A 13,666-nucleotide genomic window follows, 5' to 3' on the forward strand; every position below is an offset into this window, starting at 1 on the left:
CTGTCATCATAGGCCTGCCACCTATAGGAATTATAGGCCACAATGTGTATCAGTGATCACAATTATTAGCTCATACAAAATATGATATCAAATTAATATTTATACCTCTGGGAACGGAGACAATATTATAGCTATTGTGGAAAAAATTATACATTACAATGTTTAGAATATAGCAACAGATCACAAGTTTAAGGATCCATATTTAACAAAAAAATAAAATAAATTACTGTCCAAGGACAAAGATTCTTACCCCTGTGCTAAAACTTAGTGAATTCAGTTCTATGCGCTCCTCAGAGCCGGCTCACATGCCTGTACTGTGCACTTGCTACAGCCTCAGGGCCCATTTACCTAACATATGTTATGATATCATGATTTAATGTACCTTACGTACCTAGCGTGCTGAAAATTGGATATGATCGTTTTTTTAATAAAATGCAATTGCTCTGCCTTAGTGTGTAATGCAGTATTACATCTTACGTGTTTTCGCACAATGCGGTAATGTGCATGTTGCCAAGACGCAGAAGTCTGAATGGGCCCTAAAGCCCAATTGAACTCCTGGGCCTTGTTCACACAGGCATCTTTAATAGTATGCCCACACGAGGGCCACGCTGTACAGGTTTCCTGTGCATCCCTGTGCAAGCAGTCCCATTTATGTCAGTTGGGAGCAGCAGCTGTGTCTGTGTGAATGAGGCCTTAGATTAAATCAGCCGAATACATACCAGGTGCATTTAAACAAAAGGTGCCAATTCATTTTCTTTGGGTAGGGGCAGTAAAAACCTGTGCTTGAGCTGCATTTTTAACTCCCCCACCAACTGCCCTTCCTTTAAGGGAGAAGTACCACCAAAGCTTGTTTGTCTGTACTTCTCCCGTGGATCACAGGAGTGCAGTTCATTTTCCAATGCTGTGACCCATTTTCAGACGTCACGGAGCCTTTCCAGGCTTGGGAAGCATCGTAACCATATGGCCAGGATCCACCCATATGCCTGGACTGGCACCCGGGCCGCTCCCGCCACCTCCACAGCTCAGTGCTCCAGTAAGCACGGAGGAGGGGTAGAGCAGAGAGCCAGTGACCAGCAGCAGCCTGTCCATAAGGGGCACAGGGGCGCCGCCCCCTAATCTCTATGAGCCTGGCCCCTAATCTCTATGCAGGGCGCCAGACGCATAGAGTTCTACTGTTTGTTTTTTTTGTGAAGCACGTGATTAGAGCCGGAGGCGAATTGGCTTCAAAAAGGGTGGGCTCAGGGCGCAGAGTACTGCGCCCTGAGCCCACCCACTTCTGGCAAAATACCGAATCAACATTTGCTATTGTCTTCCTGCTTCTCCTCTAAGCCAATCAGGACAGGAAGCGGGTCCTGAGACCGGATTGGCCGAGAGGAGAAGTGACCGGATTGGCTGGGAGGAGAAGCCGGGGAATCCGCTGATGCCGCCCGGAACCTGATTGGGGTAAGTGCGGGAGCTGGCGGGCTTGTGAGCGGGGCTGGTGAGCGGAAGAGCGGGGCTGGTGGGGGGGGGCAGGATGGCGGGTTTGTTTGCAGCCCCCTCAAAAAATGGAGCACCAGCCGCCACTGACGGTGACAGTCACCATCACTCTGCTCACAGAGCTATGAGAACCGAGTGGCAGTGTTTGATCGCTCAGTTCTCAGTGTTAGAGACGATGGGGGACAGATGTTGCATCCACCTAGGTAAGTGTGATAAAAAAAAAACAAATCCCATACTTCTCTTTTAAGGTGCAAAGGTAGCCAGGTGAAGGTGTATGTATGTTGCAGCCATGATACCTCACTTCCAGGCTGCTGCAAGAATTATCCCCCCTGTCATGTTCAGCAGCGGTCCTGGTGCAAATGGTGCTGCGCAACAACTACATGCAATGCACATAGTTGCAGTGCATGGGGGATGGGGGGGGTGTCAGCATTTTGAGGGTTAAAACAGACAGTGATGAGGCAACATATTGCCCCCTCACTGTCTGTCAAACGCCTCTGAAAAGAGATCCACCGTAGATCACTTTTCAGAGGAGCAGCAAGCTCTGCCACAAGTGTAAGGCTAACCCAGAGAAGGACCCTTGCTCTATATGTGGAAGCAGTGGTCTCCCTGCACAGGTCTGATACACCCCCACTGGGTCAGAGCTAGAGCTCTCCAATGAGCAGAGAGCTTTGCTGACTTTAAGTCACTGAATAATTTATCTACAAAAAAGCTACTAAGTGAAAAATAAAAATTCTCTACTTGTTTAGTAACGAAACCTGACAAGTGCATTTAAATTCAGGCAGCCGTATACAAAATATAGGAAGTAATACCGCTTATTGGGAGAATGTCTACAGAAAATGTGTGATAGAACCCATACAAGAATGTATCAGTGTAAAGCATAAAAAGGCATTTAACCCCTTCAATACCGGGCACTTCCCCCCTTCGTGCCCAGGACAATTTTCAGCTTTCAGCGCTGTCACTTTGAATGACAATTGCGCGGTCATACAACACTGTACCCAGACAAAATTTTTATCATTTTGTTCCCACAAATAGAGCTTTCTTTTGGTGGTATTTGATCACCACTGAGGGTTTTATTTTTAGCTAAACAAATAAAAAAAGACCGAAAATTTTGAAAATAAATAGTTTTTCTTTGTTTCTGTTATAAAATTTTGTAAATAAGTAAGTTTTCTCCTTCACTGATGGGCACTGATGAGCACTAACGATGGTCAATAATATGCAGCACTGATGGGCACTGATATGCAGCACTGATGGGCACTGATAGGTGGCACCGATGTGCGCTGATATGCAGCACTGATGGGCACTGATATGTAGCACTGATGGGCATTGATAGGTGGCACTGATGGGCACTGATATGCAGCACTGATGGGCACTGATAGGTGGCACTGATGGACACTGAAAGATGGCACTGATAGGCATCACTGATAAGGAGGTACTGGAAGGCATTACTGATGGGCACTGATTGGCATAATTTATGGGCACTGATTGGCATCTCTGGTGGTCATGCGTGCTCCCCCTACCCTGGGTGATCCAGCCCAGGAGAGCCGCTCTGCTGTCGTACTCATATGTAAGGCAGTCGGCAAGCAGTTAACCACTTGCCGACCGCAGTACATATACTGCGGCAGGTCGGCTCTATTGCGCAAAACAACGTACCTGTACATCATTTTGTGCAATAGACAGCGGGGGCGCGCGCTGATTTGCAAGAGGGGGAGCCCATCAGTGGGTCCGGGGGACGCCTTGTCCGCCGGCCACCTGCGATCGCTCCACAGAGAGGCAGAAAGGTGATCTGCCTATGTAAACAAAGCAGATCACCGTTCTGACACTGGAGGACACAGAGATCTTCTGCTAAGCAGGAACACGGATCTCTGTGTTCATCCAGTGAGTCCATCTCCCACACAGTTAGCAAGCACCCCCTAGGGACACACTTAACCCTTTGATCGCCTCTGGTGCAAACCCCTTCCCTGTCAGTGTCATTTGTACAGTAACAGTGCATATTTTTAGCACTGCTCACTGTATCATTGGTCCCCAAAAAGTGTCACTTGGTGTCAGTTAGGTGTCTGATTTGTCCGCCGCAATGTCGCAGACCCACTAAAAGTTTCTGATTGCGGCCATTACTAGTAAATTTTTAAAAAATGCCATAAAAATATCCCATAGTCTGTAGAAGCTATAACTTTTGCTCAAACCAATCAATATACGCTTATTGGGATTTTGTTTTACCAAAAATATGTAGCAGAATACATATTGGCCTAATGCCCCTTTCACACGAGGCGGATCCCCTTCCACGGAGCCCGCCTCGGTCCGTCGGCTCAGCGGGAGATCTCTCCGTTGATCTCCGCTGAGCCAGCGGATGACAGGTCCCTCTCTGCTCACTGAGCGGGGAGGGGCTTGTCGAGCGCCTCTGCTGCCTATGGAGAGATCGGACGAAAACGGACAGCATGTCCTTTTTCATCAGATCTCACCAGCGACGGATGCGAACGTCTGCTTTTAGCGGATCGGACCGTCGCTCCATAGGCTAGCATGGAGCGCCCGTTCAGGTCCGCCGTCAAAACTGACAGGCGGACCTGAACAGTCCAACCGTGTAAAAGGGGCCTAAATTGATGAAGAAATTTGATTTTTTACATTTTTTTTTAATTGGATATGTTTTATAGCAGAAAGTAAAAAATATTGCTTTTTTTTTTTTTTTTTTTTTAAATTGTCGCTCTTTTTTTGTTTATAGTGCAAAAAATAAAAACCGCAGAGGTGATCAAATACCACCAAAAGAAAACTCTATTTGTGGGGGAAAAGGATATCAATTCCTTTTTGGGTATGCAGCATCCCACGACCGTGCAATTGTCAGTTAAAGTAACGCAGTGCCATATCGTAAAAAAAAATGGCCTGGTCATAAAGGGGGGTAAAGCCTTCTGGGGCTGAAGTGGTTAAAATGTATATCATGCCAAAAACATTTTTTTTTAAATGTTTTCTTTTTAATTTTGGATAAAATGGGGAAGGATTAAAACTCCTGTTAAGTTTTTACTGCTATTCTGGACTCCATTATGTCCCGTACACACGAGCGGAGTTTCCGTCAGAAAAATCTTGGATGGTTTTTCCGACGGGATTCCGCTCAAGCTTGCCTTGCATACACACGGTCACACAAAAGTTCGCTGAACTTTCAACCGCCAAGAACGCGGTGATGTACAACACTACGACGAGCCGAGAAAATGAAGTTCAATGCTTCCGAGCATGCGTCGAATTATTTCCGAGCATGCGTAGGAATTTTGCGCGTCGGAATTGCATACAGACGATCACATTTTCAGAACTTTTTCCAACCAAAAAATTGTGAACCTGCTCTCAATCTTTTGCTGGCTGGAATTCGGCCAGCAAAAGTCCGATGGAGCATACACACGGTCGCATTTTCCAACCAAAAGCTCTCATTGGTCTTTTGCTGGCCGAATTTCCGATCGTGTGTATGCTGCATTAGAGAGATTTACCCTCACTTCCTGTCTTGCTTAAAAGATTTCAGGACAGGAACAGGAAGTGAAGGAAATCTGACAGGGGTTCTAGCCTTCCTTTATTTACTAAATAAAAGGGGTTCCAGTATACTTCTCTTATTCCATTAAAGAAAAGCAATTTTTTTCTGTCTGTCTTACTGTTGGAGAGTTTCCCTCACTTCCTATCGGGTATAATGACAGTCAGACAGGAAGTGAAGGTAATTATGTCTAACAAAGCCCTGAACAACAAGGCTCGGACCCTTCCCACACTATATCCAAAATTAAGAAAAATGTTTTGGCTGGACATATACTTTCAGGCCTCATTAGATGTATTAAAATAGAAGCCAGCAGAAAAATCCATAAAATGCTTGTTTTGGTGTGTAATTACCTGCGGTCATGTGCATTTACATGCATATGGGGTTTAAAAGCACGTGTACATGCATAAACTCATTCTATTGGCTAAAATATTCATTTATAAGGCCCATAATAACCTGTCACATTACAGAGCTGATAAAATAATTCACCAAGATTTAACATCAAGGCTCATGTACACAGGACGTTTTAAAAACTGGCTACAGCAGCGCTAAAAACTGACATTTTTTTTTGCGATTAGCCGCATTTTTACATTAGCGTTATTGCGCGTTTTTCATTAAAAACACTCTTTATAATGTAAAAACGTCAAACGGTGCTCAACGCGCTTAGACGCGTTTTTCTGCGTTTTTCATTTTTGCTGCTCCTGGAAGTTCAGGCTGTCGTCTTTTTTCTACTGCCCCTAAACGCTTATGCCTCCAAACGCCTCTGACAGTTTGTGTGTGCACGGACACATAGGCTAACATAGAGGGGCTTTTAGAGGCAGTTAAAAAAAAAAACGTCAAACGTCCCTAACAGCAGCTGTAAAAAACGTCCTGTGTGCATGAGTCCTGTTTTTTTTTTTTTTTTTTTCAAATCTCGTTGCAGTTCATGACTGTCATTTTTTCTAAGAAAGAGAAATATCACCACTCTAGGAAGGTCGATTGAAAACGAACATCTCTTCCATGCTGGAAGCAACAGTTGCTGGCAATGCTTATACAATGAGGTAATTTGGAAAAAGTCCTGGACAGCCGCACTCAAAATGATATGTTGCCTTTATTGAATAAAAGTCATCAAAGATACGTGCCACAGCAGAAAAATGCAGGAAAGCTGACGCGTTTTTCCACTGTAGTCAGTGCTTAACCACTTCAATACCAGGCACTTAGACACCTTCCCGCCCAGGCCAATTTTCAGCTTTCAGCGCTGTCGCAATTTGAATGACAATTGCGCAGTCATGCAACACTGTACCCAAACAAATTTTTTATCATTTTGTTCCCACAAATAAAGCTTTCTTTTGGTGGTATTTGATCACCTCTGCGGTTTTTATTTTTTGCGCAACAAAATAAAAAAGACCGAAAATTTTGAAAAAAAACAAGTTTTTCTTTGTTTCTGTTAAATTTTTTTGTAAATAAGTACGTTTTCTTCTTCAATGATGGGCACTGATATGGCGGCACTGATGGACACCGATGAGGTGGCACCAATGAGGTGGCACTGATGAGGTGGCACTGACGGGCACTGATGATGGGCACTGATAGGCGGCACTGATGGGCACTGATAGGTGGCACTGATGGGCACTGATAGGTGGCACTGGTATGCAGCACTGATGGGCACTCATAGGTGGCACCAATGGGCACTCATAGGCGGCACTGATGGGCACTTGTAAGTGGCATTGATGGGCACTCGTAGGTGGCATTGATGGGTAATTATGGGTGGCACTGATAGTTGGCACAGATGGGCACGGATGGGCACTGATGGGCACGGATGGGCACTGACAGGTGGCACTGATGGACACTGATGGATGGCACTGATGACACTGATTGTTTGCACTGATGCCCCTAAGGGTGGCATTGCTGGGCATCACTGCAACATAATGGTGCCAATCAGTGCCCATTTGTGGGCACTGACTGGCACAGATTTGGCACTGACTGGGCACACTGGGCACATGTGGATGGCCATGGGGTACATACCTGGCCATCCACATGTTGCCCCTTCCCTGGTGGTCCTAGTGGCGATCCCTGGTGGTCCAGTGTGGTGATCTGAGAGGGGGCTGCACTGATAAACAATCAGCACAGCCCCCCCCCTGCCAGGAGAGCCGCCGATCGGCTCTCCTCTACTCGCGTCTATCAGACGCGAGTGAGGAAGAACCGATCAATGGCTCTTCCTATTGACAGCCTGATCAGCCGTGATTGGACACGGCTGATCACGTGGTAAAGAGCCTCCGCCGGAGGCTCTTTACCAAGATCGGTGTAGTGGTGTGTCATACTGACACACCGATCCACCGATCGCCGCGATGCGCGCCCCCGCGGGCGCGCGGCGGCATGTTATCCTGCTGGACGTCATATGATGCCCAGTCAGGATAACTGAACCACCGCCCTGCCGCCATCTGCTATGGGCCGGGCGGGAAGTGGTGAACACTACAGTGTGAAACGCGTCTGTTTCCTGCATTTTTATGCTGTGGCATGTATCTTTGATGACTTTTATTCAATAAAGGCAAAATATCAGTTTGAGTGCATCTGTCCAGGACTTTTTCTAATTACCCCAATGTCACTTTTTCAAAAAAATGATCATTATGCACCTGGTGTGTTAGCTTTGTGAATGTTGTAACTGTCATGTCAGGCGAGATAACAGAGGAGATACTACAATAAGATGTCACATTATAGGGCCGATAAATAGACGGAATTGACTAAACTTTAACAGCAGAATCAAAATCTTTACGATAGCCATATGGCTGTAATTTGCAAATTTTATTGGCTAAAAACAAGTGTCACTTTTTCTTTTCAACCACTTCAATACCGGGCATTTTCACCCCCTTCCTGCCCAGACCAATTTTCAGCTTTCAGCGCTGTTACATTTTGAATGACAATTGCGCGGTCATGCAACACTGTACTTATATGAAATTTTGACATTTTTTTCCCCCACAAATAGAGCTTTCTTTTGGTGGTATTGGATCACCTCTGCGGTTTTTATTTTTTGCGCTATAAACAAAAAAAGAGCGACAGTTTTGAAAAAAAAAACACAATATTTTTTACTTTTTGCTATAATAAATATCCCATTTTAAAAAAAAAATGTTTTTCCTCAGTTTAGGCCGATACGTATTCTTCTACATATTTTTGGTAAAAAAAACCCCGCAATAAGCGTATATTGATTGGTTTGCGCAAAAGTTATAGCATCTAGAAAGTAGGGGATAAGTTTATGGCATTTTTATTGTTTTTTTTTTCTACTAGTAATGGCGGCGATCTGCGATTTTTATCGTGACTGTGATATTGCGATGCACACTTCAGACACATTTGACACTATTTTGGGAGTCATTTATACAGCGATCAGTGCTATAAAAAATGCACTGATTACTGTGTAAATGTGACAGGCAGGAAAGGGGTTAACACTAGGGGGCAATCGAGGGGTTAAATATGTTTCCTAGGGAGTGATTCTAACTGTGGGGAGAGGGGATTCACAAGGGGAGGAGACCAATCGGTGTTCCTCTGTACTTAAAACACACCATCGGTCTGCTCTCCTCTGGCAGGACGTGGATCTGTGTGTTTACATCCACGGCCCTGCTGTGTTCACGGGCAATTGTGGGTGCCCGGAGGACATTGCGGCATCGGGTGCCTAGTGACGCGGCGGGCGCACACGCACCCCCTAGAGGCTCATCAAGAAAAGACGTCATATGACGGCGGCCCGTAGGGACAAAGGGTTCCTGCCGCTGTCATATGACTATGCACGGTAGGGAAGTGGTTAAATAAGTATCCTTATCCTTGTGTTAGCTTTGTGAACTGATCCTAAAATTGTAACTAATATCCGACAATAACTGATACAATCCATTGGGGTGAATTTACTAAAGCTGGAGGGGGCAAAATTAGTCACAATTCTGCATAGAAACCAATCAGCTTCCAGGTGTTATTGCCAAAGCTTAACTGAACAAACTGAGGTTAGAAGCTGATTGGTTACTATGCAGAAATGTGACTACAGTAAAACCTTGGTTTGAGAGTAACTTGGTTTGAGAGCGTTTTGCAAGACAAGCAAAATTTTTTAATACATTTTGACTTGATATAACAGTGGAACCTCGGATTGCGAGTAACGCGGTTAACGAGCGTTTCGCAATACGAGCACTGTATTTTAAAAATCGGTACTCGGTTTGGGAGTGTTGTCTTGCAAAACGAGCACGATTCAGGCCAAATCGTGTGCAGTACCGTGTTTGGCATGTGGTGGGGGGGGGGCGCCGGAGCCGAACGGCACCGATTGCAGCCGACTGGCGCCAGTAAGAAATGCGCGGAAAGGCCCGAGGACAGCTCGGCTGACCTCGGCAAACCTCGGGAACGCAGTCTTTCCGAGGTTTGTCGAGGTCAGCCAAGGTGTCCTCGGTCCTTTCCGGCCGTTTCCAAGGCTCTCCGGCGCCCCCCCCCCCCCCCACCTCTGGCCGCATGCGGTATTGCATGCCATTGAAGTCAAAGCGGAACAAATTATTTTCGTTTCCATTGACTTCAATGGGGAAACTCGCTTTGATATGTGAGTACTTTGGATTACGAGCATACTCCTGGAACAGATTATGCTCGTAATCCGAGGTTCCACTGTACAAGCATTGTCTTGATATACAAGTAGCGTCATGTCACAACTGAGTATAAAAGAGAAGAGAGGAGCCTCTAAATGTAGCAATATGGTTACATTTAATGAAGATACAACATTTAGCAACATATTGCTACACTTAGAGGCGCCTCTCTTCTCTTTTATACTCTGTAGCTCATGCTGGATTTTGCTTCTAATCCCCTTGCGGAGGCTTCCATTTGTGGATGGACATTTTATGGTTACACAACCTATCACATTGCTATAATCTTTTTATAAGGACTATAAACTGAATTACCTATGAATAAATGGTTGTGGAATGAATCATCTGAGTTTCCATTATTTCTTATGGGGAAAATTGCTTTGATATACAAGTGCTTTGGATTATAAGCATGTTTCTGGAACAAATTATGCTCGCAATCCAAGGTTTTACTGTAATTTTGCCCCCTTTAGCTTTAGTAAATAAACCCCAATGCAACAATGACAGGACATGATCACAGTACAGAGACACTGTAGCCACAATCATAGATCATAGATTGGAATGTCTCTATGTAATCATCACAATCACATTATACTGATACATTGTAAATGTTAATGCAGGCCAGATAGCAGAACCAATACATTGTAACTCAGATCAGATAACAGAGCACATACAATAAAATAATTACATGTCACATAATAGTGATCATAAAAATGTATCTCACAGTAGATAATAGCTGATAAAACATAACAATTGCAGGTCCTTATTATAGGACTGATACACTGTAATCACCATGAGAGGTCATATAACATGCAAATGTCTCTATCCGAGGTGACATTATAGGACTGATACATTGCCACTCAAGTCAGGTCACAGCGGATACAATGTAACAACTGCAGATCCTCATAGAACTCAAGACCGCAGGTCATATCTAATCTATCCAAGGTGACAGAATAGAGCTGATACATTGTAACTCAAGACAATCACAGCTAACACAATGTAACAATTGCAGATCCTTATTACAGGACTGATACATTGTAATCATGATAGCAGGTGATATAATCTGTTAATGTCTTTATCCCAGGACATAATAATATAATACTTATACTTTGCAAATCAAGTCAGATCCCACAATTGCAGGTCCTTATCATAGGACTGATATATTGCATATCTATTACAGGTCACATTATAGAGCAAATACTTTGTAGCTCAAGTCAGATCATAGCTGATACAATGTAAAAATCACAAATCTGCATCTTATTACTGATACGCTGTAGCATAATGGCAGGTCATATCTATCCCAGGTCATATTGCGGAGCTGATACATTGTAAATCAAGTCAGATTACAGCTGATACAATGTAGCAATTGCAGATCCCTATCATAGGACTGGTGGACTGTAATCATGATCCTAGGTCATATCTATCCCAGGTACCATTATGGAGCTGATACATTGTAAATCAAGTAAGATCAGAGCTGATACAATGTAACAATTGCAGATCCCTATCATAGAACTGGTGGACTGTAATCAAGATCCTAGGTCATATCTTTTCCAAGTAACATTATGGAGCTGATACATTGTATGTCAAGTCAGATCACAGTTGATCTAATGTAACAATCGCAGATCTTCATCATGTTACTGATGCACTGTATCATGATGGCAGGTCATATCTTTCTCAGGTCACATTGTAGAGCTGATACATTGTAACAATTGCAGATCCTTATCATAGGACTGGTGGACTGTAATCATGATCCTAGGTCATATCTATCTCAGGAAACATTATGGAACTGATACATTGTATGTCAAGTCAGCTCAAGCTAATACAATGTAACAATTGTAGGTCCTTATAATAGGACTTATACACTGTAATCATGGTTGTAGGTCATATAATCTGCGAATGTCTCTATGCCAGGTCACAGTATAGAGCTGATATGTTGTAGCTCAAGTCAGATCAGAGCTGATACAATGTACCAATTGCTGATCCTTATCATAGGACTGATGGACTGTAATCATGATTCCAGGTCATATTTTTCCAGGTAACATTATGGAGCTGATACATTGTAAATCAAGTCAGATCGAGCTGATACAATGTAATATTTGCAAGTCCTTATCATAGGACTAATACCCTGTAATCATGACTGTAGGTCATATATCCTGTGATTGTCTCTATGCCAGGTCACAGTATAGAGCTGATACTTCGTAGCTCAAGTCAGATCACAGCTGATACAATGTAACAATCGAAGATCCCCATCATATTACTGATTACAGGCTGTAGCATGAGGCAGGTCATATCTATCCCAGGTCACATTATGGAGCTGATAGTTTGTAACTCAAGTCAGATCACAGCTGATACAATGTAACATTTGCAGATCCCTATTATAGGACTGGAGGACTGTAATCATAATGGTAGGTCATAAAATCTGTGACTATCTCTATTACAGGTGACATTATAGAGCTGATACATTGTTACTCAAACCAGATCACAGCTGATACTATGTAACTATTGCAGATCCTTATCATAGCTCTTCTAATCGTGATGTCAGGTCATATTGTAGCTGTCACCCAGGGTCAGATAACAGAGCAGACAGCTCACAGCTACTTCCACCAAGAGCACAGCTGACCCCCCCAAACTTGTCTGAGGGGTCCCAGAAACAACTGTATGCTGAATAAGAGGACTCACCCACCTCTGTTCTCCACCAGATCGCTGAACTCGCCACTTTCACTCATCTTCATCTGCTGGTCCATCTGGATGGGGGTCTCCAGGCTCCTGATGGGGGGCTGCCCTGGGGCTGTCTGTCCATTACAGGAGGGCTGTATGAAGCCTGGGTCCGGGGGGGTGCAGAGCTCAGTGTCCAGGGGCTCCATGCTGCTGATGGCTGGGGAATGTGGCACCTAGCTGAGAAGTCAGGCTGGCTCTGTACACTGGATGCAGCTGCTGGAGGAGGACTAGGACGTGCCCAGAGCTGTCAGTGCAGTCTCATGACTGCTAGAGAGAGAGAGGAGAAAGAGAGAGAGAGAGAGAGAGAGAAAGAGAGAGAGAGGGGGGGGGAGATAAGAGAGAAAGAGAGAGAGAGAGGGGGGATAAGAGAGGTAGAGGAGAAAGAGAGAGAGAGAGGAGAAAGAGAGAGGAGAGAGAGAGGGGGGGTGAGAGAGAAAGAGAGAGAGAGCTACAGAGAGAGAGAGAGAGCTACAGCCAGGGAGAAAGAGCTACAGCCAGGGAGAGCAGGACTCTAACACTGCCTCTACTGAAAGACTCCTGTCTCACTCCAGCCCCTCTCAGTGCACACTGCACCAGCATCACTCCATCCACTAGGGGGGTCACACACACTGACAATGGGGGTCACCACCACCCCCCTAGTGCAGGACAAACAGCATCCCTCTAAGAAGAATATTCTTTAAAGGGGATCTCCATGGTCCACTTAATCTGCCAGTGTTCCTCTGGCAGGAAAAGAAGCTGGATGTGGGGATCATTATGGGAAGACAGATGAGAACTGTGTTAGTGAAAGTCTCCAAGGGGAATGCCCTAAGTAACAGGAGGCAGCTGGTGAGTGGCATAATTACTGAGATAACCCCTCCTCCTGTCTATTAGGAAAGTTATTACTGTATTCAGGATGTAGGTATGGAGAACATTTGTACTGGGGAGATTCTAGAATTAAAATTATTTGTAAATCATTTACCTGGAGATCATTCTTTAAATGACAATATTTATGGATTGTACTTATTATATACGTATTTATAGTGTTGATATTGGCACTGGAACTTTCAGCAGAGGTCACAGGGCTGAGAGCAAAGCTCCACTACAAAGTACCCCCTTACATTAACCCTCCCTGTACCCCTAACTTTAAACCCCCATACCCATAGCACAAACCCTCCTTGTGCCTTGTGTCCTTAACAATAACCCTCATGTACCCCTAACACTAAACCCCCCTACCCATAACACAACCCCTCTATGTATCCTTAACCCTGTACCCCTAAACAAACCTTCCCTGTAGCCCTAATTTTAACCCCCATATTCCCAACAATACCCCCCCACCTCCAACACTAACCCTCCCTGTACCCCTAACACTAACCCTCCCTGTACCCCTAACATTAACTCTCCCTGTACCCCTAACATTAAC

At 44.6% G+C, this 13,666-nt stretch overlaps 1 protein-coding gene across 1 annotated transcript in view; it reads right to left on the reverse strand.

Moving 5' to 3' along the window:
* Positions 1-13,027, reverse strand: part of TMEM163 (transmembrane protein 163) — a 236,442-nt gene extending 223,415 nt beyond the window's left edge. The window contains exon 1 of the mRNA XM_073634280.1: positions 12,233-13,027. Coding sequence (XP_073490381.1) covers positions 12,233-12,413 — 181 coding nt within the window. The 5' untranslated portion in view covers positions 12,414-13,027. The remainder of the gene's footprint in view (positions 1-12,232) is intronic.
* Between the last annotated feature and the right edge of the window lie 639 nt (positions 13,028-13,666).

The sequence above is a fragment of the Aquarana catesbeiana genome, linkage group LG06, assembly GCF_042186555.1.
Source record: "Aquarana catesbeiana isolate 2022-GZ linkage group LG06, ASM4218655v1, whole genome shotgun sequence".
Classification (NCBI taxonomy): Eukaryota; Metazoa; Chordata; class Amphibia; order Anura; family Ranidae; genus Aquarana; species Aquarana catesbeiana.